This window comes from Musca domestica, unplaced genomic scaffold (genome assembly GCF_030504385.1).
Source record: "Musca domestica strain aabys unplaced genomic scaffold, Musca_domestica.polishedcontigs.V.1.1 75, whole genome shotgun sequence".
Lineage (NCBI taxonomy): Eukaryota > Metazoa > Arthropoda > Insecta > Diptera > Muscidae > Musca > Musca domestica.
Window position 1 is genome coordinate 561,993 of NW_026712393.1, and position 27,674 is coordinate 589,666.

Here is a 27,674-nt window from a genome sequence, read left to right on the forward strand (position 1 = left end):
TTTTCGGCCACTGCGACTTTCTTTACTTTTCGAAGCATTTCTGCTGATGTTGCTGTTTTCTTCCGTCCACTTCCTTGACGTCGGGCTCCGCTATCAGTATCACGGTTACGATCGATGGTGACAGACACAAAAGATTTATTCGCATTTAAATGCTGGATTGCTCTAACGATAGCTACTTGTGGTTTTCCAGCCAAATGTAAAGAAATCACACTATCACGCTTGAATTCCATCACTTTTTTTCTGGAAAATTCTCACTAAAATGCTTTTGTTCGCTTCTAAACAATATAATGAGCTGTCACTGGAATAATTTTAACAGCTGTCGGACGAGTGGCTTAGAAATGACAGGTGAAATTAGGTGTAGAATATTTCTTCTGTTGACATTTTCTGCCTAAAATGAAAAATTATGCTACTTTCAGGCGTCAACTCGACAAAAGGTCAACGAAAAACTCATCCAAAACATGGGAAATATTTTCGAGATTTTCTTGGCAACATCGATGCTAAATTTTTATGGTATGCACTGGAAATAGAACTATCTTTCTGTTGCTGACTTATAGTGAAATTTGATGGAGAATATTTTTGTCTCTGACATCATCCTTCTAAAATAATGCTTTGTGAAACAATTTTTGACAGACTCGTAAAAAATACGATTTTTACCCTGAAATGTGTGAAATAAGCAAGGTTTACAGAAATAAAACAAAAATTGATATTTTTTCCATGGTACATATTGAGTATACAAATATCATTTATTTAGAAACTCGCATAAAAATTTGATCTAGAATAATTCTTCCATTGACACTTTCCCCGAAAAAATAAGTATAAACGGAAATTTTGACTTGAATTGCAAACGTGTTAAATTAATTACAAAATAGGCAAACACAAAATTTTCACTTTTTGAATGTAATTTTCTTAAAAACTATTTGTGCTAGAGATATAGTTTATTCTGAGGTTTATAGTGAAATTTTATGTAAAATATTTCCTCTGTTGACAATTTCTGCTTAAAACGCATTTTTATGTTATTTTCAGGGGCAAATCGAAAAGAGTCCAAGAAAAAATTGATCAAAAAAATTACGAAATATTTTCACTTTTTTTTTTGGCAACATTTATTTAAATATTTTTATGGTATGTACTGGAAATGGAAATATCTTTCTGTTGGTAACTTTTAGTGAAATTTGATGGAAAATATTTTTGTCTCTGACATCCTCCTTCTAAAATAATGCTTTGTGGGACAATTTTGCACAAACTCGTAAAAAATACGATTTTTTTCCCTGAAATGTGTGAAATAAGCAAGGTTTTTAGAAATAAAAAAATTTTGATATTTGTTCCATGGTACATATTGAATACACAAATATCATTTATTTAGAAACTCACATAAAAATTTGATCTAGAATAATTCTTTCTTTGACAATTTCCCCAAAAAATGAAGTACAAAGGGATATTTTGACTTGGATTGCAAACTTGATAAATTAATCACAAAAAAAGCAAACACAAAATGTTCACTTTCGAATGTAATTTTATTAAAAACTATTGTTCCTACAGATATAGTTTATTCTGAAATTTATAGCGAAATTTTATGTAAAATATTTCCTCTATTGACAATTTTTGCCTAAAACGATTTTTTATGTTATTTTCAGGAGTCAACTCGAAAAAAGTCCGAGGAAATATTGATCAAAAAAATTTAGAAATATTTTTGCAATTTTTTTATGGTATACAATGCAAATAGAGTTTTCTTTTTATTGGTGACTTATAGTAAAATTTAATGAGGAGTACATTTGTCTGTAACGTTATCCTTCTAAAATGACGCTATATAGGAGCATTCTGCATAAACTCGCATAAAGTAGGGTTTTAACCCTAAATTTTCTCCTTAAAATATGTGGATTCCTGTCATTTAGAGAATATATGTAGACTCTTGACGTCTTCTAGGACCTATTGTAGAAATCTGTGGCAAATAACTATGTAGAATATTTGGACTTAGTACGAGCCCGTTTTACGGAAGTTTTAACCCATATTTTCAAAAACGACCTAAAAGTTCCTTTTAGTGACTCACTAGAGGCTATAGCTTCTACCAAAAAAAAACTTCATATTTTTATGTGCAATAATGGCGAAGACACTATTAGGTATATAGTGGACAACGGATTCTAAGGAATCTAAATCGAAAAATTTCAAAAAATGTGGAAGTGTAAGCAACACGAAAATGTTGAGTCAAAATCGTACTGGAACTAAAACACATAAACTTTTCGAAAAAGTCCATCATAAGGGTATTATTATGAAAATATTTTTACAGCAAACACTCCATTTGTCACAGAGAGCACTTTTGGGAAGTTTTAGCTCCATTAATTTGTTTTAATGAAAACTGTCCTTTTTCTGAAAAATTCAAGTCAAACTTTCTTGAATATCCAATTAACTGATAACATTTTGCGGGAGATACATTTCATAATCTCCCCCTACACAAATTCCAACATCTCCTTCCCCCCTCACCTCCTTCTCCTTTTCCCCCCTCCCCCTTCTCCCTCCCTCCTGCCATTCACTTAAAAATAATGATTACAATGTATTTTCATACTTTTGTCCATTATCATATATCCTGTCACAAATTTATCTCGGCACGGGGTATTTCCTCGGCAAACACAAATGTGAATTATGTGTATTTCATATCAAATTCAATTTAACTTAGCTGCCATGGAAGAGTGAGAGGGGGGGGGGGGGGAGTGTGAGGGGTGTTTGTGGGTGTTTGATGTATGATACACATACATGCATACCCACACATAGACTAGAAGTAATAGTTTAGTTCTCCTTTTCATATGGTTTCATTTTCTTAAACTTCATGTTAAAAGTGGAGTCTCCTGCCCCCGCTTTCTCCTTTTCCATGAAAACCGGGGTCCTGTTGAAAGTGCAAAAACCGACACATTTACATTTTTCATTTAGTTATTGTTGTTGCTGTTGCTAATGTTTTCTCATTTTACTGATTCCCATGTTTTGGGGTTGTAGGACAACCCAAAGGACTTTGTGTGTGTGTGTGTGTGCGCGTTGTGTATGTGGATACATTAAAAGTTTTCCATTTTCTTCTTGGCTAGCATGGAATGACATGTTTTAAATAGAAAACTACAACAACAACCATACAAACAAATCATAATCTTTACATATCATTGTCTTATGTTATGTTGAAGTAATAGTCGTTTTTCTCTCTCTTTTCGGGGAAAATATTTTCATTGAAACCATGAAAAATTTTAGTTTTCATTTGTCGAACTATTTATAAAATTTTCCGAGAAAGTTTCATTATTATTTCCAACATAAATTTGTGATAATTTGGCCGTTGTTTTTTTTTTTTTCATTTTGCCTCAACCAAAAACATCTTGACATTATTTATCCATGTATTCTAAATATCAGTGTCTGCTCTGCGGGGAATATGTAGAGTGGAACCTCAAATGATTATAATAAAAAATATATATTTTTTTTCAAGGAAGGGCTTAAACGTGTAAGATTTTTTAGACCCCTCAATCTATCTTGAAAGAGTTTTTACTGTACATTTTACCACTCTGCGGAGGAATGCAGTGGAAACTCCCAAAAAGGCTCTAAAAGAAAAATGCATGAAAGGAATAGGTTTCACTGTACATTATAATATTGTTTGTTGTACTACTTGTCACATTATCATCATCATCATCATCACACAGACAGACAGACATGAGCTCTTTGTCCTACAAATGTTCTATTCATTCTCACGCACACACACACACAAACATATTTGTTGGTTCAATGAACAGCCGGCCGTATGAGCAACAATATTTTTCCATGTTTAACAAATCGCTTATACGACACAATGTTCCTTATGGATTATGAAGACGGAGACTTCGGGAAAAAAGAAAGTGGACAAAAATGATTTTGAAAATACTAGAGTTAATGGGGGAATGGAAATTTAAAAAATTTTAAGCTTTTAAAGCTATTCAATATTTCAAATGGAGGTCATAGGGGTTTCCAATAGGGGGTTGGTATTCAAAATGCTAATTTCATAAAAATTTGGTCTAAACGGCCATCATGCTTACCAGACCTTTTAATAAAATTTTGTAGAAAAAAATCTCAAAATAAATACCCAATTTCCTCGGTGGTTTCATCAAATCTATCTAAGAGGTGTGAATCGTTGCTGGGCTGTTGGCGTAGATTTTATCTCTCCCGTAGCCGAATATATCAGTGGTCTATTGTGATAACTTCTTTAAGAGCGATAACACGGTCCGGAAACTTTTCCCGTAACAGAGCAACGGCTTCGTTGCCTGTGTGGCTTCTTGTTGAAAGTTAACGTTTTTCAGATCAATGCCATCCCAATCCGACCGCAATAAAATCGTTAATCATTTCGCGATTCACCGTTATCGTTGAGTCATTCTCATTTTCGAAAATGTTTGGTCGAATGACTCCGCCGGGCCATAGACCGTACTCAACAGTCACACTTTGGAGAAAGATGGAGAGGCATCTCCACAATAACTCTTGAAGTTTTCGAGCCTCAGATGTGAAATAGGCCTCAGCAGTCAAAAACAATTTGCAATGGAATTCCGAATCATTATACCTTCAGCCATATGGCTAGAGAGGATATATATATCATTTGATATGAACACAACGTGTTTCACCGAAATAAAAGTTTTAGACCCTAGGTCTCTTTAGACCAAATCCGTATCAGGACATTTGAAGTCCATCTAGCGATGTTCGTTTGTCTGTCTGGCTGGTGCGCACGTTAACTATCGAAGAGATTATCCGACTTGTTCCAAATTATTATCAAACTTAGATTGAGTTCGCAGATAGGCACCCCTCTGGTACCTTCCACACAAAAGGTCCAATTTACACAAAAAATATTTTTTACTGCACAGAAGGAGAAAGGATTATCCGATTCTGCTCTTACTTTGCAAAACCTAATATTTACATCAGTGTTAAATCAGGTGCGAAAATGGAAAATTTCGTTACACTCCATCAAGTACCTTCCCCACAAAGAGTCACAATTTTTGAATAACTATAACTCCTATAAAATGTGATCTAAGAGTCCGATTGTCTTCAAATTACACACATCACAATATTTTTAGTAACTCAAAGTCTGGTGTGGAGATGAAAAATATCGGCCCACCCCTTCTGGTACCTCGCCCCCACAAAATTTTTGAATATCCATGAAGCTTAGAAAACGCGAAGTTAACATCTGATTCCATTCAGGCTTGGTACATCTCAATATTTCCATCAACACAATTTCTATTATAAAGATGGTAGAGATCGGACTATATCTTCTGGTACCTTCCCCACAAGGGGTTAAAATTTTGAATAACCAAAACGATCAGAAAATCCAAAATAAGCATCCGGTTCTCTTCAAATTACACACATCACAATTATTTTATTAACCCAAAGTCTGGTGTGACGATTTGAATATTCATAAAGCTCATAAAATACGAAATTATGATCCGATCCGAACACCTCAAAATTTCAATTAACACAAGATTTGTTATAAAGATGGTAGAGGTCGCACCATTTCGTCTGGTAACTCATATAAAATACAGGAAGTAGCTGATATAGTCCAAATCTGTCTCGATGTAATATTTATTTCAGTCTTAGGTCATAAACGAATTGGTCAATATTGGCCAATTGCTTCGGATCCTCCCCCATAAAGAATCAACCATTTGAATAATCATAAGTCAAGCCTAGAGGTATACATCTATCGGCAAATCCGGCTGATACTATTTTACTTGTTTACACTATAGTCCCTACAACAGTTGCGTGGGTCAATTCAAGTTTTACATCAACATCTCTTCGTCTTTATTATGCGTAGCTTCGTTTGCCGAGAACGAGGCTCGAACTCACAGCCATTGGTTTTGTAATCGACCAATAACACTCTGTCCCGCGTTGGTCATTACTGGATAAAGAGGAATTCTTTTAAGGAATAACCCATTATTTGCAAGCTACTGGTCAGGCAGATGAAAGTTTGTTAACATTACCTTTCAAGAGGTTTTTTGGTTGAAACAGGTCCCAAGTTTTTGCGGGGTACTGTTACGATTAATCTATTTTCACTAACCGATCCAGACATGCTAAAAAATATAACACATTTTACCCATTTAAATATAATTGAATATTCATCACAATACACACACAAACTGACATATTTCATGGTGATGACATTTAACATAACTGCTTGTATACAAATTTTTAAACAAATCTCTCTCCCCCTACAATATCCTATTACATACATACAAATAATACGAACTAGACTACATACAATGCGATTTAAAGTGAAAATCACTTTATTTCCGTAAAGCAACAAGAACAACAACAATGATGTTGTGGGGATTACCTAATATTTGAAGCCAAAAGGCAGGATAATCACCATGAACCATATCACCAACATCACTGAGCATTATCACTGTCACAATCGCCATAACAATGGATGGCCACAGAAAAACTAATAACGGGAACACAATTCGAGATAGTTTTGGGATGACACATTTTAGTGGTAGCAACAGGACAGGAAGAAGCGGATATGAAGTCATTTAGAGAAATAGAAAACAAAAATGAGAAAAATTCTATCACTCATAAATCATAAGGAGGAGGAGTGGAGAAATTGTCATTTACGTTATGAAATTCAAATGTTGCTCTTTTTTTATTTCTATAACTCTCTCTCTCTCCGCAGAACGAACCCTAATAGAAGCAATGAGAATAACAGTAACCAAATTGACATATGGTTGCTGACATTTTCTAATTTTACCCCTTTTATTTCCTCACACATAATCATGATAAATCTCCTATAACATCATTATTATCATCAGTTACAACAAAAACAACAATAACAGTAGCAATAAAACATGATTATCATTGTAATCATCATAATTCTCAAAGTTCATTATTATTATTTGTTAAGCATACTCATATTCAACTGAGAGTCAGGGAGAAACTGTAAGAGAGAGAGAGAGAGAGAGAGAGAGAGAGTAAAGCAACACCGAAACTAGGTTGAGAGCCTGTTGTATTGTGGGTGGTTTTTCTTTGTAATTGTGTGCGGCCACCCTCTCAATAAATGCCTTGTCTGCCTGACTGCTACCACCTTCAATTAAGTCAAATGACAGAACAACCAGTTTATTAAAAAGTCACAGCCATTATGAGCCATAAACATATCGAAATGTCATCCTTTTATAGTCCAACTAATTCTCGAACACACACACACAGTAGCAAGCAAACAAATTGGGGATGATATTACTTTGTCAATGTTGGTGGCCGTGTTGACAATTTGGCGATTTTGGCGGCAATTTATAAAAGAGAGTTAAAAACATCCGAGGCATTATTTATAAATTTTTTAATATTTTGCTTCAAATAGTTAATATTATTAGTAATTTTATAATATTGGAAATATATTAAATTAAAAAACAAGTTAACAAGTAAAAAAGTATCGGTCGGTTTTGCCTACAGATGTATACCCTCAGCCAATGTTCGATTATTTAAAAATATTTTGACTTTTGTTATGATTATTCAAATATTTAACCCCTTATGCAGATGGTTCCGAAGGAATTGGCCATTTCGTATCGGACCTAAATAAATATGACATAGATATTGCAACGAGATAGGTTTTGCTGCGTTAATGGAAATTTTGGGATGTACCAAGTATTGAGTAGAATAGGATGCCAATTTCGCTTTTTATGAGCTTCATGGATATTCAAAATTTTGAGCCTTTTTTTAACATATCCTAACATAGAAATATTCAGATTTGCCAAGTCTAAATGGAATCCGATGTTAATTTCGCGTTTTAACAGCTTCGTGGATATTCAAAATTTCGGCCTTTTCAGGGGAGGTACCAGAAGGAGTGGACCGATATATTCCATCTTAACACCAGACCTTAGGTTAATATAAATATTGGGATGTGTGAAATTTCAAGACAATCGGACTCTTACAACACATTTTATGAGAGTTGTAATTATACAAAATTTTGACCCTTTGTGGGGGAGGTACTTGATGGAGTGGACCGATATTGTCCATTTTCGCACTTGACCTAGTACTGATGCAAATATTAGGATTTGCAAAGTTGGAGCAAAATCGGATTAGTGTTTCTCTATATGTGCAAAAAATAAATTTTTTGAAAATTTTGACCATTTGTGCGTGAGGTACCAGAAGGAGTGGACCGATATATTCCATCTTAACACCAGACCTTGGGTTAATATAAATATTGGGATGTGTGAAATTTCAAGACAATCGGACTTTTACATCACATTTAATGAGAGTTGTGATTATTTAAAGTTTTGACCCTTAGTGGGGGAGGTACCAGAAGGATTGGACCGATATTGTCCATTTTCGCACCAGACCTAGCACTGATGCAAATATTAGGAATTGCAAAGTTGGAGCAAAATCGGATTATCGTTACCAGAAGGAGGGGATCGATATTGCCCATTTCCGAACTCGATCTAAGTTTGTTAATAATATTATGAAGTAACAAGTTTGGTCCAAATCGGATACTTATCTAGAGAGTACCAGCGAGCCAGACAGACGGACGGACGGACGAACATCGCTTGATCGACTACAAAAATGTCCTAAAACGGATTTGGTTCAAAGGCACGTTTTGGTCGTATCAAATGATGTATATCCTCTCTAGCCGTTGGCCGATTTTATAATAAATTAATAAAAGGGATGGTTAAACCTCCTTTTTTCCACAATTTTTCTTGAAAATATCTATATTTTGCCTGTGGTAAAAATTTTATAAATGCGAACAATGACCTACAAATTTGTGTGTGTATTGAAAATGTAATTAAAATAAATTTTCTGAGTCGAATATTTATTCAAACTAAAAAAATCGAACTGGAGACCATAACATTTTAGTATGCTATGAAAAAAGTAAAATTTTATTTAAGCGATTTTCACCCCTTCGGCGTTGCCTACACTCAAATGCCAGAGGGTGCTATACACACGGCTCTTGTGAGTATTGCCGCACACAATAATCAAGAGTGATTTTCTCACCTAAAATTTTGTTTTTGCAAGATTAAAGAGAGCATAAAATTTCAAAAGTACTGAGTTAGAGACCCAAAACACAGAGGTTATGAACTGAGGATAATCTGCAAAGCCGTAAAATGTCAATATTTGTGTTACCAAATATTGAGTGTTTCGTGTAAATTGTTTTGGTAACAGCATTTGGGGTAGTCATGTCATTGAAATGAATATTAGGTGGTGTGTAATGGGTACATTCTAAAAATGTTCATTGAGAAAGAGAAGATACGCGAAAAAGGGGTTCATATAATGAATAATTATTCGCAATTACGGGTAAATAACATGGCTGGAAGGAATAAATCTCAAATGACAATATGTATTTAACAGAATTGCTTCATTCTTCATAACTAAAACCATAACCCCTTAGAGTAAATAGTTCCATTTTAGGAAATCTGATTTGGAATAAATTCCTTAAAATGGCCCTATGTAGGCCAGTTTATCATTGGTTTTGAGTACGAAATCCCATTCCGTTAAAATATTAAAAGCACTCAGACTTTATTATTTTAACATAATATTTTTCTCTCTGTAAAAATTTGGTTTTCATAAAAATATTGTCGCCGGCCACCCCAGAAACTTAACCCCAATAATCATCGAAAACAATTTGCACTCGCATTATGTCGACCGAAAATCTATAAGAATTCTAAACATAAAATTTTTTTCTCATGTTTAAGAATTTCACTCAAATCATTTCGTGCTCATCGGCCCACAACCCACAACCGGCCATCGTTGCAAGTCATGTCAATGTGGCGTTTTTTTTTTTGTTTTTGTTTTTTTTTTTTGTTAATTATAACCGAAGAAAAAGTCTTTTAACGTCTTTTAACTCTATGAGACCCCGAAATGTTAAATAACCGCTCTATTTGATAATGAAGACAATACCTTGGTTTTTACAGAAAAATGAACATGATTAAATGAGGATTATTAATTGGAATTTAAATTGAATGTTAAGGTTAATTTTTAAGCTATCATCTTTTTTGGCAACACCGGTTTATGCAGCTAACGCACGTTTCGTGTTTTGTTTCACTGTACAACCTTCTTCAGCTTGTCAAATAATTTAACCATGAATAGTCTTACAACCGAACATCAAATTTACATTGTTGGTAATTAAATCATCAATACACTTACGTAGAGGGCGAATTAAAGAAAATATCGCAGCTGTATCGGCCAGTGTTAATAATGACCATGACAGCAATTGGGCCTCTGGTTCTCAAAAACATGGAAATATTTGGGGTAGAATTTAGGTGTGAAGCCTTTCAAAATACAGCTTTAAATGAATGAGCTCATATAAAGTTGGCCGTAGATCCATATTTTTATCAAAATATTTTTATCGAATTGTGTTCAGCGAGGAAGCTAATTTTTGGCTCATGGGTACATAGAAAAGCAGAATTGTCGATTTTTGAGTAAAGGTTAGCCTCAAGCTTAGGCTGGTGGCATAATTAACCCGTACTTCTTTAAAGATGCTACGAATCGTAATGTAACTATGGATGGCGGACGCTACAGTGAGATGATATCAATTTTTTTTCCAAAATGGAAGAGCATATCTTGTGGTTTCAATAAAATGTTGCCACATTCCACACAGCACGCGTAACAATAGACTTATTTAGATGCGAGTTCGGTGAATATTTAATTTCACATTCGGGACCGGTCAATTGGCCACCTAAATCGTGGGACTGGACGACCTAAACTAATTTTTGTAGGGCTATGTTAAAGCTCTTGTCTATACGATATCGTGAGATGCCGGTCGAAATGTTGGAAAGAATATGCCAAAATTGGACTAAGCGTGTGGACGATTTGAGGTGCAGTCGCGGTCAAAATTTGCATGAAATAATATTTGAAAATTAAATATTCAAAAAAATCATGCATTTTATCTCTTTACTTGTTTTATATATATATATATATATATATATATATATATATATATATATATATATATATATATATATATATTTTTTTTTTTTTTTTTTTGTTTTTGATTGTGTGGATTAACATTCAAAAAATTTTGTCAGGGCGTGTTAAAATATTATTCAGTTCGAACATGTTGAGTTGATGTGGCCAGGACTTTCAAAACACAGCTAACGGATCGTTATAAAAAAAATATCGGACAAATTTGCATTCAATGAGAACACGGATTGAAATTACAGTTGAAAAACTGAGCAGCTACAAGGACATACACCCTGAAATGCTCAAGTGCAAATAATAAAATTTCCAACCTTTGACATGTAATTATGCCCTGCATTCATTCAATGTTAGGAATATCTGATATGATTTAATGCATTTGAAGGTTGGTACTTAGTGGCGCTTTTTCAAGTGTGTTGCTGTAATTTGAAATTTGGGTCTGAAGTATCTAATAATAAAAAACCAATTTTAAACAAAACTTTTAATTCGGAATTTGGGTCTGAAGTGTCTAATAATAAAAAAATATTAAACAAAACTTTTAGTGCCCGGTGATAATTGATCCAAGAATTTGGATCAGCATTTTTTCTTTCTCTTTAACATTATTAACGAGGTTTCATCCAAGCATCATCAATTAAATTGTAAAAAACGAATAATTTTCTCAATGTTTTTTATTTTAATTGCATATCTTCTAAAGGCTTTAGCTGAATTTCGTGGGTAAATATAAAATTAAGCTTCTGAAATCCTTAATCTATAAATTTTGTATTAATTTTCCAATAGAATAACTTTTGGTCCTTTATTATTAATTATTCTTGAAATTAATATCAAAGAACTCTCAACATTGACATTTATAGCGACTTTTTCGCAATAAAGCTATAGACAACACTACACAATACTCGCCCTCTCCCATCACACAAACCCACAACTCACACAACAACACAGTTAAATTCACTGAGTACTTCCTCCCCAATACCAATTAACGGACAATGTATTTGCAAAACAATGCACCCTGTACATTGTGAGAGTTTTGTTGACGAGAGAAACAAAATAAAACAAAACGAAGAGAGCATCAACAGAAAAGAGTGATGCTATAGCAAAGAAAAAAAAAAAAACAAACAAAGAGATTCCATTAAAGGTTTTTTTAAAGAAAACAAAAGCTTATGAAAATGTCATTTAATGTAATTGAGAATGTTAAAAGCAGGGTTTAGATTATATTTTTAACATTTTTTTATATAAATGCAAAAGAGCAGGGGGTGGTAGGGGGGAGAAAGAGGAAGTTTAAAAAATCGTCAAAGATATTGGGATGTTTATGTTAGGAGTTTATATTTCTCGTTCATTCCAGTGGTGAGCAAACGATGCAAACAAATTTTGATTTAGCTATAGTAAGTAATTCGTTATGACTCGTTTATTCATGAGGTGTGAAAAATTGTTAAAAAATAATAACATTTTCGTTTTTTTTTTTTTAAAGAAAAAAAAATTCAAAATTATATTTGTAATTTTGTGAAATAAATTTTTGAGTCCTACTCTTTTGGTTCCACCCTTTTATCCGCAATTGTTTTTTTAAAAATCTCGTAAATAGTAAAATTTGAAATTCCATAACAATCAAAGACAAAGTTGTTGCTCGCCATCGAACATACAAAGTTCGAAAGGCAGTCGACGCAACAGCCAGCCAACCAACGCAACGCAACAGCCAACCCAACTCAGAGCAGAGAGGGCAGTGCATCACCGTGCGCCATACGTTATGCGACATAACGTGGCGATAACTCGCACAAAACCGCATTTGGGTTCCAGCGTTATGTCGTTGGGATTTATTTTCAAGCGGAATTACGAGGTTTTTGTTTTCTGTCCCTGCTCACGGGCTGTTACGCTCGGCAATAATAATGAATCTGTGAAATGTAATTTAAATTCATTGTAGCTACGATGTAACCGAGGCACGAGCGAGTGAGCACAAGACGAATTATTGAGCGATACTTTTAACGAGATTTTGTTTTTAGGGTTGCACTTTTTTTCCTGGCATTTGCAAAGACAATCGGGTGGATGGATAGGTGTGTGAGTGGGGTGGTTTATTTATATGTATGGGAGGAAAAAGGTCATTTGGGGGTAGATGAATGGTTAATTTTTTTCTTCTTTTCATGTCTTCCAGTTTGATATGAGTTGTGTGTGTAGGTATGTATGTATGTAGGTGGTGTTCCCATTGATATTAACACCATTGACTTTAATACCTTTTCAAAAAAAAAGCAAAAAAAAAAAAAATATGCGTCAATTCGTCGTTGGCAAAACTTTTTTTCTTTTCCTCGATTTCCATTTACTTGCGATTTTTTCTCCTCAGTTTCCTCAATAACTTTAGAGCAATAAAAGTTGTTTTTTTCTTTGTTCCTCATTGATAAGTTTCGTTGTTGTAAAATGTGTGTGCGGTAAGGAATAAAAAGTGTTTGAAAGAAAATTAAGGAAATATTAAAACGTGTCTATGGAATATTAAAAAACGCATAGATGCTGCTCAGGATGTGGGTAGGCGTTGAAAGGGTTTTTGTGGACACACATATATGTATGTACATACATTGTGTAAATGGAATGTCTTGGGAATTATTGGATTAGAAACAACTTGGGGTTATGCTTCATGGTTGAGTGTTTCTGCGGGGGAGGGTTTTTTAGGGATTATTGCAAATTAGCATGGAGTTAAAGCAACAAAAAATGAGACAAATTTGTTCCTTGCTGCCTTAAAAAATCAAATTTAAACCATCCTTTCGCCAGATAGCAGAACAAGCCATGGAAGAGCTTGGTAAGATCCTCAACCCGCAAGTAAACAACTGAAAGCCTCAGAAACAACCGATTTCGAAGGATAAATCTCCTTTAAAAATTGAAATCAGTCTGGCCAGTTGTTGGGGAAACCACATCAAAACAATCTCCTTCTTGACATTGAAGCATACTTTTAGGGGTTATTTTTGAAACCCCTCCAAATATTCGTTTCCGATATAAACAATGTGTACAATTTTGTATAAAATAATTTTTTGTATGAGCTGATATTGATACATACTTTTAGGCGTATTTTTTCAAGACCTCGAAGTATTCGACTGATACCTTAACAAATTGCACAATTTTTTATTAAGGCTACTTTACACATTTTTCTACCCTCCACCATAGTATGGAGGGTATATTAAGTTTGTCATTCCGTTTGTAATACCTCGAAATATACATTTTAGACCCCACAAGGTATATATATTCTTGATTAACATAAAATTCTATGTCCGTCAGTCCGTCTGTGGAAATCACTCTAGCTTCCGAACGAAATGAAGTAGATTGATAAAATTTTATCCAAATGTGTATTATATATGCAGGACTTTTGATATTGAAAATGGGCCGTGTAGATCCACGTTTTGGTATAGCCCCCATATAACGGCAACTCCCCATTTTCGGTATTTTGATGATTTTAGCGACATTATTCATTGGAAATGTTTCAAATCTGGTATTTGAAGTTCGTAATGGATACTACAGCCTATGACAAAAAATTGTCTGTGCAGGTCCACGTCTATTTTGGTATTTTGATCATTTTAGCGACATTATTCACCGATTTTTTTCAAGTTTTGCATTTGAATATTGTAATGGCTTCTGACAAAAGTTGCGTATGCAGGTCCACGTTGTCGTATATGCCCTATTATCCTATGTATGGTATTAAAAGTTCAGCTCTACCGAACTTAAATCTTTCTTACTTGTTATTTATTATTAGTGACTTTTTCACAATTGCATTTTTCTATTTTTGGAGTATACTTTTAGGCGCTTCGCACAACTTTGAAACTAAAAAGTCAGTCATTGGAGTATTATATGGAAAAAATGTTTAAAAATTGCTTTAATTTGATATTTTGGACTTCTTATCGGACGAAATTTCTATTGGGGGACAAATGTCAATACAGGTCCACCACATTGCGATTTGAAGTATTTTGGAGATTTCAAATATATTTTGGAACCACATAAGATGAAATTTGATAATTTACGTTCTCAGTGCTTCCACCAGGGAATTTGCACTCATGAAAGTCCACTTCTAAGTATTGCCCTCATATAAGGGCTTTTGGCTTTTCGAATTTGTTCAATCAGCCAAAAAACCATTTTTGATTTCGACTCTAAAGTCAATTTTTATTTTAATAAACTATTCGACAATTGGACGGACATTAAAATCAAAATAATCAACAAAAACGACGATTTTGGGATCTTTCGATTTTGCTTCAAAAAAAAAAAAAAAAAAAAAAAAAAAATAATGTTTTTGCCTAATCAGCAAAAAAAAAAAAAATAAACGATTCTTGATTTCGACCTTTTAAACAAAATTCGATTTCTATTTCTTTTACTTTTTGGCGGGCATTGAAATCAGGATCAAATATTTTAATAGTAAAAATGTGGTAGGGATTGCATATATTTAGGCTCGTTTGAACAAAAAATTAAATTATACGATCTCAAAATCAAAAATTTTTTACTGCAGTTAAAAGTTGACTTCGACTTTTAGGCTTTCCAATACCAAAGGCCGAATGATCGTGAAATGGGAAGTCGATTCACATAAGTGTTACGTTAACAAAAATTTCGATACTAGCCTTCAAGAAGAACTCTGACATTTGGAATTTTCGATTTTTTCCGATCAATAGAAAATCTACCCTGAGCGACAACATTCATTTTTTTCTATGATTAAAGGAGAAATCCAGTAGATTGTGAAAGTGGAGCTAAAAATAGGAGTCATGTATGTCTGCGTTTTGAAAGTTTCCCTCGTAAAGTAACCGAAATAGAGAGGAAAAGTTCTCCCCTCTAATGCATTTTTGGAAATTTTCGGACTAAGATTCCTCGGAATCCGCGCATTTTTGGTACATAGTGTCCTGGGCAATATTACAGATAACACTACGAAGATTATTTTTGTCAGTAGTTTTAACCCTCAAGCGAGTCACGAAAGGTGTCTTTTTGTTTTTTTTAAATATTTCTAAGAACTCCCTTTAAACGGGGTCGTAGCACGTTAAAATATTCTACAAAATTATTTGTCATAAAATTCTACTATAGGTCCTAGAAGACATCAAAAGTCTAAATCTTACCTAAACGTCGGAAATTCATAATTAATAAAAATGCAATTTAGGGTTAAACCGTACTTTATGTGAATTAATGCAAAGTTCTCCCACAGAACATCATTTTAGAAGGATGACGTTAAAAACAAAAATGTTCTCCATCAAATTTCACTATAGATCACCAAGGAAAAGAAATCTCTATTTCTATTATAATCAAAAAAATATTTCCATCAATGTTGCCAACAAATACTCAAAAATATTTCCTAATTTTTTAATCAATTTTTTTTTTGGTATTTTTTCGGATAGATGCCTGAAAGTGATATAAAACTTCGTTTTCGGCAAAAAGTGTCAAAGAAAGAAATATTCTACATAAAATTCAAAGATAAATCTCAGAATAAATCATATATCTAAGTTTAATAGTTTTTATAAAAAATATATTCGAAACGTATGTATTTAAAGTGGAAATTATGTGCTTAGATTTTTTCTCTTAATTTAACACTTTTCCATTCTACGACAAAATCTCCCTTAATATTTGATTTTTTCGATAAGGTATCAAAGGAAGAAATATTCTGTATCGAATTTCAACGTGAGTCTCTGAACAAAAGAACTTTGTATAATTAATAATTACCATAAAAAATATCATGCATTTCGGTTTATAAGGAAAAAAACATTTTTTATTTTGGGCAAATGCCGCACTTTTTCCGAAATCGCTGCAAACTTTTTATAGTTTTCATTCCAATAGCCACTCTGGGCTTTGAAAAATGCAAGGCGGATTTGATGACACTCGGTTTGTAGATCGAATCCCTAAAATAGTTACGGGTTCTTAGGGTAAATTTTAATTTAAGCTTTCCTCACGGTAAAGGGTATGAAATGTTCAACCCCGCCGAAGTCAATCTCTTTAGGAAATATACACTAATTTTTTCTCTTCTTCAGAGAGCGAGAGAGTAAGTAATTTATAAAACACTTTTTACCAACAAAAAATAATAAAAAAAATTATAAATAAAATCTTCAATCCACTCACCTGAATACCATGAGCGCCACCTTGCTGTGAAATATGCAACTGTTGCGTCTGCTTCATTTGCAACGTTGTTGTGGTGGTTTGTTGGGCCTGCTGCTGTTGTTGTTGCTGTGGCATATTTGGATTACCTTGCTGCTGACCGGCCGCCGGTCCATTGCCGGGACCATTTAGATTCGGTCCCGAATTCGGACCATTTTGATTATTGATATTTGGTCCCGCGCTGCCCATATTCGGTAAATTCTGTTGTGAGTTGGGACCTCGGGCATTGGCATTTTGTGGCTGTTGTTGTTGCGACTGTGGTTGCTGCTGCTGGACTGGTGACATGTTGGGTGGACCATTTGATGGGCCACCTTGGTTGGGTCCCATACCACCAACACCGATGCCTGGTCCACCGCGTGGTCCAGGTCCTTGCATAAAGTTTGGTCCCATACCACCCTGGGAACCACCGGGAATGCCAGGTCCGCCGGCACCACCGCCTCCGGCCGGACCCATGGGGGAATTGTAGGGCGAGTATTGGGGTTGTTGGTTTGGATTTTGGGTTTGAGATTGCTGTTGTCCGGGACCATTGGGTTTGGGGAAATTGCCCACACCAACGCCACCACCACCCATGGGCCCATTGGGTCCCATTTTACCCATATTGGCTTGTGACATATGCTGCTGCTGCTGTTGTTGTTGTTGCTGCTGCTGCATTTGCTGTTGCTGCTGAAGACGCTTGAGATCGAATTCATTCTGCTGTGAGGAATAGTAGAGCTCCTGTTTAATGTCCAAGAAGGACTGCTGTACATTGTTGCCACCCATGGGACCACCCTGAGCCTTTTGCTGGAATTGGGGTGGTATGTTTTGATGTTGCGGATGCTGTTGGGGACCATTGGGACCCTGCATGAAATCATTGGGCCCTCCAAAACCACCAACATAGTCATTGTAACGACCATTGGGACCACCACCGCCACCACCCATCATTTGATTCTGCTGACCCTGATGCATGGGCGGCCGGGGGAAATTCATGCCACCCATGGCATTCTTGTGCTGATGTTGTTCGGCCATTTGTTTGAGGGTTTGGGCGGCAAGTGATAATTCGGACATGGGTCCTGTGTTGGGACCATTCTGGAACTGGGAACGCATTTTGTTCATGCCTTGCGGATCATTGTTGGGACCACCTGGTCCCCCACCCATGGGTCCGCCACCCATTCCGCTGCCAACATTGGGACCACCTGGATTTGGACCACCACCACCTCCAAAGGCTGCATTAAACTGAGCCATGGCATTTTCCGACTTGACATTCAAGCTATCAATCAAGGCCTGGACATTGGGCGGTTCCACCTTAATGCCATCCTCTGTTTTGATGTCCATCAGGGGTTTCTCATCGAGGCCATCCAAAAAGCCAGGATTGAAATCTTGCAAGTCATTGATGAGATCCTTGAAGGTTTCATTGCCCACGGCGCCGTCGTCTCCCATGAATTCGGTAAAGGCGGGAAAGTTACTGTTCGGACCGCCATCCTTCTCCAAGCCGGCCAAATCGGGGAAATCGTGGTCCGGTTCACGTTTACACTCCACCAAATTGCCCAAACCACCCATGTTGTTGGGTTTCTGTTGTTGTTGTTGTTGCTGCTGCTGCTGCTGAGCTGCATTCATGTTATGGCCACCCATTAGATTCGAAGCACTGCCTGCACCACTGCCCATATGCATGCCACCGCGATTGTTGTTGTTGTTATTGTTACCATTATGTTGGGGATCACTGCCCTGGGGACCACCACCACCACCGCCGGGTCCACCGGTACCGCCTGGCCCACCGCCGCTTGCACTTACACCCGGTTCACTTTTCACGGAGGTATTGGTCAGGGCTTTCACTGTGACATTGGTGCTTATCTGCTGGGGTTGAGAATTGGCCGCCGAGGTGGTGAACTCCAGTTGCTGGACAATTTCCACAGAGAATTTTAGATTCTCGGAGCCATTGTTGTTGTTGTTATTATTGCTGTTATTGGAATTGTTGTTGTTGTTGGGCAATTTGTGGGGCGGTTCGAAATTTTCGGCACCATTGTCGGCATCGTCAGCGGGTCGTTTTAAGAACTTTTGTTGCTGGAAATGAGAGAAAAAATTGAAAAATTAAAGGGTTATTAAATGGGAATGCAAAGATTTTTGAAATTTTTTTAAATCATTTGAAAATTGTGAAAATAAATTTACCCAAATATTCATTAAAATAGTTTTAGCAGCTTAAGAGATTCACTAAGAGAGGGAGTTGTTTTTGTAGAGAGAATTTTGTGATCGATTTTTCGTAGCTAAGGTGATGAGCTGCAAGCGTTTGATTTATTTTTTGATAATGTCGCCTGAAATTGAGTTTCTCGAGCTTTGAGTTTAAGTATCACGCCTTGTTGTTTTATTCTGGAACTGTGGGTGTGTGTGTTCAAGCTTAGCACTTTGCTTTTCTACTTTTTTGTATTTTATCTTTAAATGGGGTGAGAGCGTACGAGCGAGCGAGGTGTAGCGTTGTTTACGTTGATCAATTGAGGATTTTTTTGTTGGTGTTGATTTTTTATAATTTTCGCAGATGTCTTCGTAGCTGAGTTTTTAAAACTTTTTGATTTCTGCACAGGCTTTGTTGTGTTTTGAAGTCTTTCATGATTTTCTGTTGTTGTTGTTTTTGTTGATTTTAGTGATTGTTGTTTATATATTTTCTCGGTGCTTTTTGAAGCTTTTGTTTAAAACGTATTTTGAGTTTTTTTTTTTTGTTTTCTTAGAGGAATTTTCCTAAATGTTCTTTGGTTTATGGGTTAGCTTGTATTTTTTGGTTTGGATTTTCTTCTGTTTTGGAAGTTATCTTAGTTTATAGCTCTGTGGAGATTGGAAAACAATTTAGTTTATTTTTTTTTCGTAAAAGTTATGAAAGAGGAAAAAATTCTCCGTTTTCCACACTTTTGGAAATTTTCAGATTAAGATTCCTTGGAATCCTTGCACTTGAGGTATAAAGGCTCTTTGGCAATATTACAGCTCGCAATATGAGGAATATAAAGGATCCTCATTACATTATACCAAGATTTTTAACCTTTTTTAAATTATTCTCACGGATCATTTTTTGAAAATCTTAAGGACTTCAAAAAAGGTTTATGGACTTTTTCAAAAGAACTATTACTATAGAAGAACTCAAAGGATTTTTTGGGAATTATTTTCAAAGGACATTCAAAGACATTGTCGTGGAGTTTTAAAAAAAGTTTCTAAAGGACCTTCTGACGGACGATTTTAGAAATCTCTGAAGGGCCTTCAAATACATAAGGTTTTTATGGAATTTTTCAGAAGGACCTGCATAAAATTTTTTGTCGGGGCAATAGATTGGATTTTTTTTTTAAATTTTATAAAGGAGATTCAAGAGATTTCTAGGGAATTTTTTTTAGGGAAACATCTGCGTGGATTTTTAAAACAAAATGTAAAACCCCTCAAAGGATTGTTTGGAGAATTCTATGTAAAGGGCCTTCTAAGATATTATCGTGGAGTTTTAAATAACGTTTCTAAAGGACCTTCTAACGGAGAATTTTTGAAATCTCTGAAAAAACTTCAAATAAATTTTTAAGGACCTTCATATCATTTTTTGTAGAGTTCGAGACAATTGTTCTAGAGACTTTCAGGAGCAAGAAAGTGGAATTTTCAAAGAATTTTATAAAGGACATTCAAGAGATTTCTAGAATATTTTAAGGACTTTCAAAAACATCTGCGTGGATTTTTAAGGATTTTTAGAGAATTCTTTTTTAAGGACCTTCAAAGACATTATCATGGAGATTTAAAAAATGTTTAAGGTTTAAATTTAAGGGACAGTCGCAGGGTTTTAGACAATTTTTTCAAAAAAACCTTCAGAAACAAAGATGTGGATTTTTTCTAAGCAAAGGAAGGATTTTATATATATATTCTTAAAGACATATTAAAATGACTTACAAAAGATTAAAAAAAATGCAAAGTACCTACAAACAATTTTAAAGAACGTTTCTCTGAAGGACCTTCATATAATTTTTTGTAGAGTTCGAGACAATTTTTCTAGAGGACTTTCAGGGGCAAAAAGTTGAATTTTTAAAGAATTTTATAAAGGACATTCAAGAGATTTCTAGAAAATTTTAAGGATTTTCAAAAACATCTGCGTGGATTTTTAGGGAGAGAATTCTTTTTAAAGGACCTTCAAAGACATTATTATGGAGATTTAAAGAAAGTTTAAGGTTTAAGTTTAAGGAACAGTCACAGGGTTTTAGACAACTTTTTCTAAAAGACCTTCAGAAATAAAGATGTGGTTTTTCTAAGCAAAGGAAGGATTTCATATATATTCTTAAAGACATTTTCAAATGACTTACAAAAAATTAAAAAAAAGATGCAAAGTACCTACAAACAATTTTATATAATTATTCTAAAGGACCTTCCAAAGGATTCTTTTTTTAATTTTTATAGGAATTTTTTCCAAAGGATTTTCAGAAAAAGGATTTTTTTTGGAATTATTGTCAATTTCATCCCACTGTGATTTTCCAATTATTTCTCCCCTATTTTTATTTGCCTCTTGAGGAGATTTCTAGGGAATTTTTAAAACCTATCGGAAATTGGAGAATTTTTAGAAAATTCTTTTTAAAGGACCTTCAAAGACATTATCTTGGAGTTTTAAGGAAAGTTCAAGGTTTAAGTTTGAGTGACAGTCACAGGGTTTTTAGGCGATTTTTCTAAAGGACCTTCAGAAACAAGGATGTGGATTTTTTTAAGCAGAGGAAGGATTTTAAAGGATTTTTTAAAGGTGTTCCCAACAATATATGGGTGGTATTCTTAAAGACATTTTAAAATGACTTAAAAAGTACACAAGAACCTTCAAAGAATTTTATATAATTATTTTAAAGAATTTTGTTAAGGAATTTTTTTCCAAAGGATCTTCAGAGACAAAAAGTGTTTTTTTTTTAATTATTCAAAAATTTCATCCCACTGTGTTTTTGCAATTACTTCTCGCCCAATTTGTGCTTCCCTCTTGAGGATTATTCAGCTGTATCTGTATTATAAATAGATTTTCACCCTCAAACTTTTATAATTTTTATAGGAATTTTTTTTTCAAAGGATCTTCAGAGACAAAAAAAGTGTTTTTTGTTTTCTTGGAATTATTGGAAAATTTCATCCCACTGTGATTTTCCAATTACTTCTCGCCCCCATTTTTATTTCCCTCGTGAGGATTATTCAGCTGTATCTGTATTATAAAAAGATTTTCACCCTCAAATTTTGACCAAAGTGGTATTTTTGGTCCTTTTCTCAAGATCAAGTATCAAGTTTTTTTAGCGTGTCAAAATATTCTATAAAATTATTGGCCGCTAGATTCTGCTATGGGTTTCAGAAGACATCAAAAGCCTAAATATTACCAAGACGGCAGGAATTCATGAATATTAAAACACCAAATTTAGGGTTAAAGCCGTACCTTATGTGAAAATTATTGAATCCATGCAAAATTCTCCAACAAAATATTCTCTATTATATCTCAAAAAATATTTGGAAAAATAAAAAATATTTCCTAATATTCTACATAACATTTATATTTATATTTATATTTATATTTATATTTATATTTATATTTTATATATATTTATATTTATATTTATATTTATATTATATTTATATTTATATTTATATTATATTTATATTTATATTTATATTTATATTTATATTTATATTTATATTTATATTTATATTTATATTTATATTTATATTTATATTATATTTATATTATATTTATATTTATATTATATTTATATTTATATTTATATTTATATTTATATTTATATTTATATTTATATTTATATTTATATTTATATTTATATTTATATTTATATTTATATTTATATTATATTTATATTTATATTTATATTTATATTTATATTCATATTTATATTTATATTTATTTATATTTATAAAAATTGAAAACCAAAACAACCTCCTGATGCCCTTCAAAAAGTAAAAATTAGAAAATTGCAAAAATCTTTGGAAGTTATCTTAATTTATAGCTCTGGGGAGATTGATAAACAATTTAGTTTAATTTTTTTTGTAAAAGTTCATAAATTCTCCGTTTTCCACACTTTTTGAAATTTTCAATTTAGTTTAATTTTTTTCGTAAAAGCTATGAAGGAGGAAAAAATTATATTTATATTTATATTTATATTTACATTTATATTTATATTTATATTTATATTTATATTTATATTTATATTTATATTTATATTTATATTTATATTTATATTTATATTTATATTTATATTTATATTTATATTTATATTTATATTTATATTTATATTTATATTTATATTTATATTTATATTTATATTTATATTTATATTTATATTTATATTTATATTTATATTTATATTTATATTTATATTTATATTTATATTTATATTTATATTTATATTATATTTATATTTATATTTATATTTATATTTATATTTATATTTATATTTATATTTATATTATATTTATATTTATATTTATATTTATATTTATATTTATATTTATATTTATATTTATATTTATATTTATATTTATATTTATATTTATATTTATATTTATATTTATATTTATAATTATATTTATATTTCTATTTATATTTAAATAGTATAAAATCATAATTATATTTATTATAATTGCAATAAAAAATGTTACACTTTGGTGTGAAATTAACAAAAAAAATAACCTCCTGATGCCCTTCAAAAAGTAAAAATTAGGAAATTGCAAAAATCTTCTCTTCTCATTTTCTTAATTGCCATAATTTAACTAATTGGATTTTCCAATAATTTTTGCATGATTTGAGATTTTCACATCATATCTGCGCCTAAAAGTTGATTAGGTCAAGATGAGTTTGTTAAATTGAAAATGTGTCCGCTACTTGTGTTTCTGTGGTTTGTAACAAAACCGCTCTCTCTCTCTCTCTCTCTCCTTCTCTCCTTTCTAAGTAAAAGTAATTCTTTAAATAATTTGTCTAAGAAGACGGTGACGTCGATTTTCTTCGGATTTGGCACCACTAGCAGCAGAATCGCCACCATAAAACCGCAAAACTAATTAAGCCTCTTGCAATTGATATTGAATAACATAATGCACATTCTCAAAGTACTCGGGAGCGAACACATAAACATACATATGTAGCCATAAAAATATACAGTGGAATTCTGAGAAATCTAACAAGGAAGGGATGAGTTCATTTTTAAGTCGGAACCCAAAGGATTTGAAAAGAAAGACAGTTTAGTGATTCTTGAAAATTTTTGAATGCCACAAAATGGGGTTCTACTGTAGAAAGACTTTTTCAAATTATTTGAAAATTGTGCTTTTGTAAAGCATTCCATAATCATAAAACGAATTTTACGGATTCTCTTCCACTTCGTCAATGGTAATTGTTAATGCTTAAAAGATAACAAAATTTAAGTGTGAAGTGAGTAACTAATGCAATAGGCTGGCTTTTAACATAAAGCTCCCTTTCATGTATTCTCTAGATAAAAGGCAGAAAACATTCAGGGATTCATAGACGAAAACAAATGGTGACAGTGGACCGATTTTTCAATTGTGGAGTGTTCTAAAAATCAAAAAAAAAAAAAAAACTAATGCCATATTTTATGCTAGTTGTCATTATTCAAAATTTCGCCTTTTTGTGGTGGAGTGGGTACAAGAAGGAGTGGGCCAATGTTGTAAATTTTCTCACCTGAATAAGTCTGTTATTATGATATTTGTATTTTATGAAAATTTTGAAACGAAGATACCATCAGTAATCTAAATATCAAATGCCAGCATTTCAGCTCTATCCCTTCACCCAATACCAAATTTTGGAATATTTAGTACGAATATCCAAAACAATCTACATCTCTCCATCATAGAAACCAACATTGATCCAAAATTAGTACTTTTCGTACAATTATAAAACACATTTCCAAATTTACCTTCATATCTCAATCCCAGATACCATCCCTTAACCTAATACCAAATTTATTACCAGTTAGTATTTTTCGTACAGTTATAGTACGCATTTTCAAAACAATCTACGTATCTCAATCCCACATACCAACAGAGATCAATATAAAATTTTGGAATTTCAGAATAAAGAGCAAAACACGGAGGCCAAAAGGCCCACTCGGATCCAATTTTGTCCCATTAAGCTCTTTTCGTACTATTATAAAAATATGTCAAAACCACCTCCATATTTCAATTCCAGATACCAACAGGGACCTCAATATCAAATTCGTCATCCATCATCCAATACCAAATTTAGTACAATTTAATACTTTTCGCACAATTATAGTACACATTTCCAAACTACCCCCAAATCTGAAACACAGATACAGTCAGTAATCTAAATTCCATATTTCAGAATTTTATCTCTACCCATCACACAATACCAAATATAATACCTTTCGTACAATTATAATACACATTTCCGAAATCACCTTCATATGCCCAGGCTACACATGAATAACGAACCTAGTAACAAATTTCAGATTTCAAGCACTATCTGTTCATCCAGTACCACATTGTACCTAAAATATTGGACTATTCAGTACTTTTCGTGCACTTCTAGTACACATTTCCAAAACAACCCCTTCATCAAAACCTACCATCAACAGTGACCTCAATATCAAATTTCAGGATTTCAGTTCAATTCCTTTGCCCAATACCATTTTATAAACCCACTTCATATCTCAAACTTAAATACCTACAGATACCTCAATATAAAATGTCATGACACCGGCTCTATCCCTTCACCCAATGCCAAATTTAGTACTATTTAGTACTTTTTCGTTTGTACAATTATAGTACACATTTCCAAAACCACCTTCAGATATCAACAGAGACCTCAATATCAAATTTCAGGATTAAATCTCTATTCCTTCAACTAATACCAAATTTAGTACTATTTAATACTTTTCGATTAATTATAGTACATATTTCCAAAATCACCTCCAGACACCAACAGTGTGAAATCTATACCAAATTTCAGGATTTCAGCTTTATTCCTTCACCAGAACAAATTTAGTACTGTTAAGTACTTTTCGTGCACTTGTAGTACACATTCCCAAAACCACAAACCTATTGCCAACAGGGACCCCATTTCATTTCAAAAGTTCAGCTTCATCTGTTCACCCTAACCCAAACTTTTCCACCCTTAGTACCATTTAGTACAGTTGTAGTACACATTGACAAAACCTCTTCCATATCTTAATCTCAGTGACATATGTATATATCAAATATCAGGTTTCCAGCTCTATTTCTTCACCCAAAACCAAATTTAGTACTTTTCGTGCACTCTTAGCACACATTTCCAAGACCACAAACCTATCACCAACATGACCCCAGTATAACATTTCCAAAAACCATTCAGGACATCTATCCGACACTTCATCAGTGACTCTCATTTCAAATTTCAGAATCCTAGCTCAATTCGTTCGTCCAATACGAAGTATTAATTTTTAGTGCATTTCAGTACCATTTTAGTACGAGTTTCCAAAAACCACACGCCTACGCAGGGAGACTGACCCTCGTGTAAAATTTCAAGATTCTATCTTCAGTCGTGTCGTCTGCCGTTGATTCTCAGTCAGTCAATTATTTCGCTAGCCTTTTATATATTAGGGTAGTCCCTTCGTGCGCAGCAGCGGAACAAACAGACAGATCAACATCACGTATTCTGAAACTAATTTCGTCCAAAGAGACGTGGGGTCTACAAACGTTACATTGATAGGGAAAATTTGGCCGTACCAGCAACCACAAGTATACAAATGTAATTCTTTGTCCACTGAAGACCTGAGGAGGTTTCGTTTGTTTCTGCAGTATACAGATATTTTTCCACCTTTTTAATCTTCACCTGTGAATAAAAATGATTTCCATTTCTAATCACTTCCCTACTTTATGTTCAATCAATTGCATTAATTTTATTTGAATTTTGTTATCCATACGTTGTTAGATCGTCTTTATTCCCCCTTTCTACTTGCATCTTATCCTTACATATACCACTACATTTTGTTTTTACTATCAATGGAGGTTTCCGTATCCTTGAGCCAAAAATGTGAAGCATATACCAATTTCGTGCCCCCTACAACATTGATACTCTTTGCCGTCGATGTATGTGTGTGTGTGAGTGTGCGTGTTTGAGTAGTTTATCATTTTCGTCACCATGAGCTTCATTATTTTATACCAGAAAAACCCAATTTATATGTGTGTACATATATGTAAAATTGCATTCTATGAACAATCTGGAAAAAAGTACCAAAAATAACAAAGAATTACCCCCCAAAAGACAAAATGGCCAACAAATTGGAATTGCAAGACACCCGTTCAAGTGTTTGCCATGGATGTGTTCTCGATTTTGTTGGTGTTATTATTATTGCTCTTGTTGTTATTGTTTATTTCCAGTATTTAGGAAATGTTATGCTTATGTTGGGGGAAACCCCGACAGATTGGCACGCATGTTTAACATTGTGTCGAACACTCGGTGCCCTGGCTGGGGGAGAGTACCTCTTATCAGCCGCAAACAGAGTTGGATGTTTTTGTTTTTTTGTAACTGGAAAAACCCCCCAATATCTCCAACACCATACGATTTTCAGTAAAGTACATTTACACTAAGGTGCATAATTTCATATGAGATACCAATTTAGGATCCTATAAATGTTAAAAATTTTGTTTAACTTCGACAGAGCCACCTTATTTTTAATGTATATTCCTATTACTCTTACACATACATATATGTTCTATGGCAGAGAAGATGGAAGAGAACACAAAATGAAACT

At 33.5% G+C, this 27,674-nt stretch overlaps 1 protein-coding gene across 4 annotated transcripts in view; it reads right to left on the reverse strand.

Moving 5' to 3' along the window:
• LOC131806386 (neurogenic protein mastermind-like) overlaps window positions 1-27,674 on the reverse strand; it is a 418,316-nt gene that overhangs the window by 63,921 nt on the left and 326,721 nt on the right. For 3 of the 4 annotated variants that reach the window (XM_059130427.1, XM_059130425.1, XM_059130426.1), the window contains exon 3: window positions 16,921-18,993. In XM_059130427.1, coding sequence (XP_058986410.1) covers window positions 16,921-18,993 — 2,073 coding nt within the window. Of the gene's footprint in view, window positions 1-16,920; window positions 18,994-19,098; window positions 19,725-27,674 lie in introns of those variants that run through there. The other variant, XM_059130428.1, reaches the window with a different exon arrangement.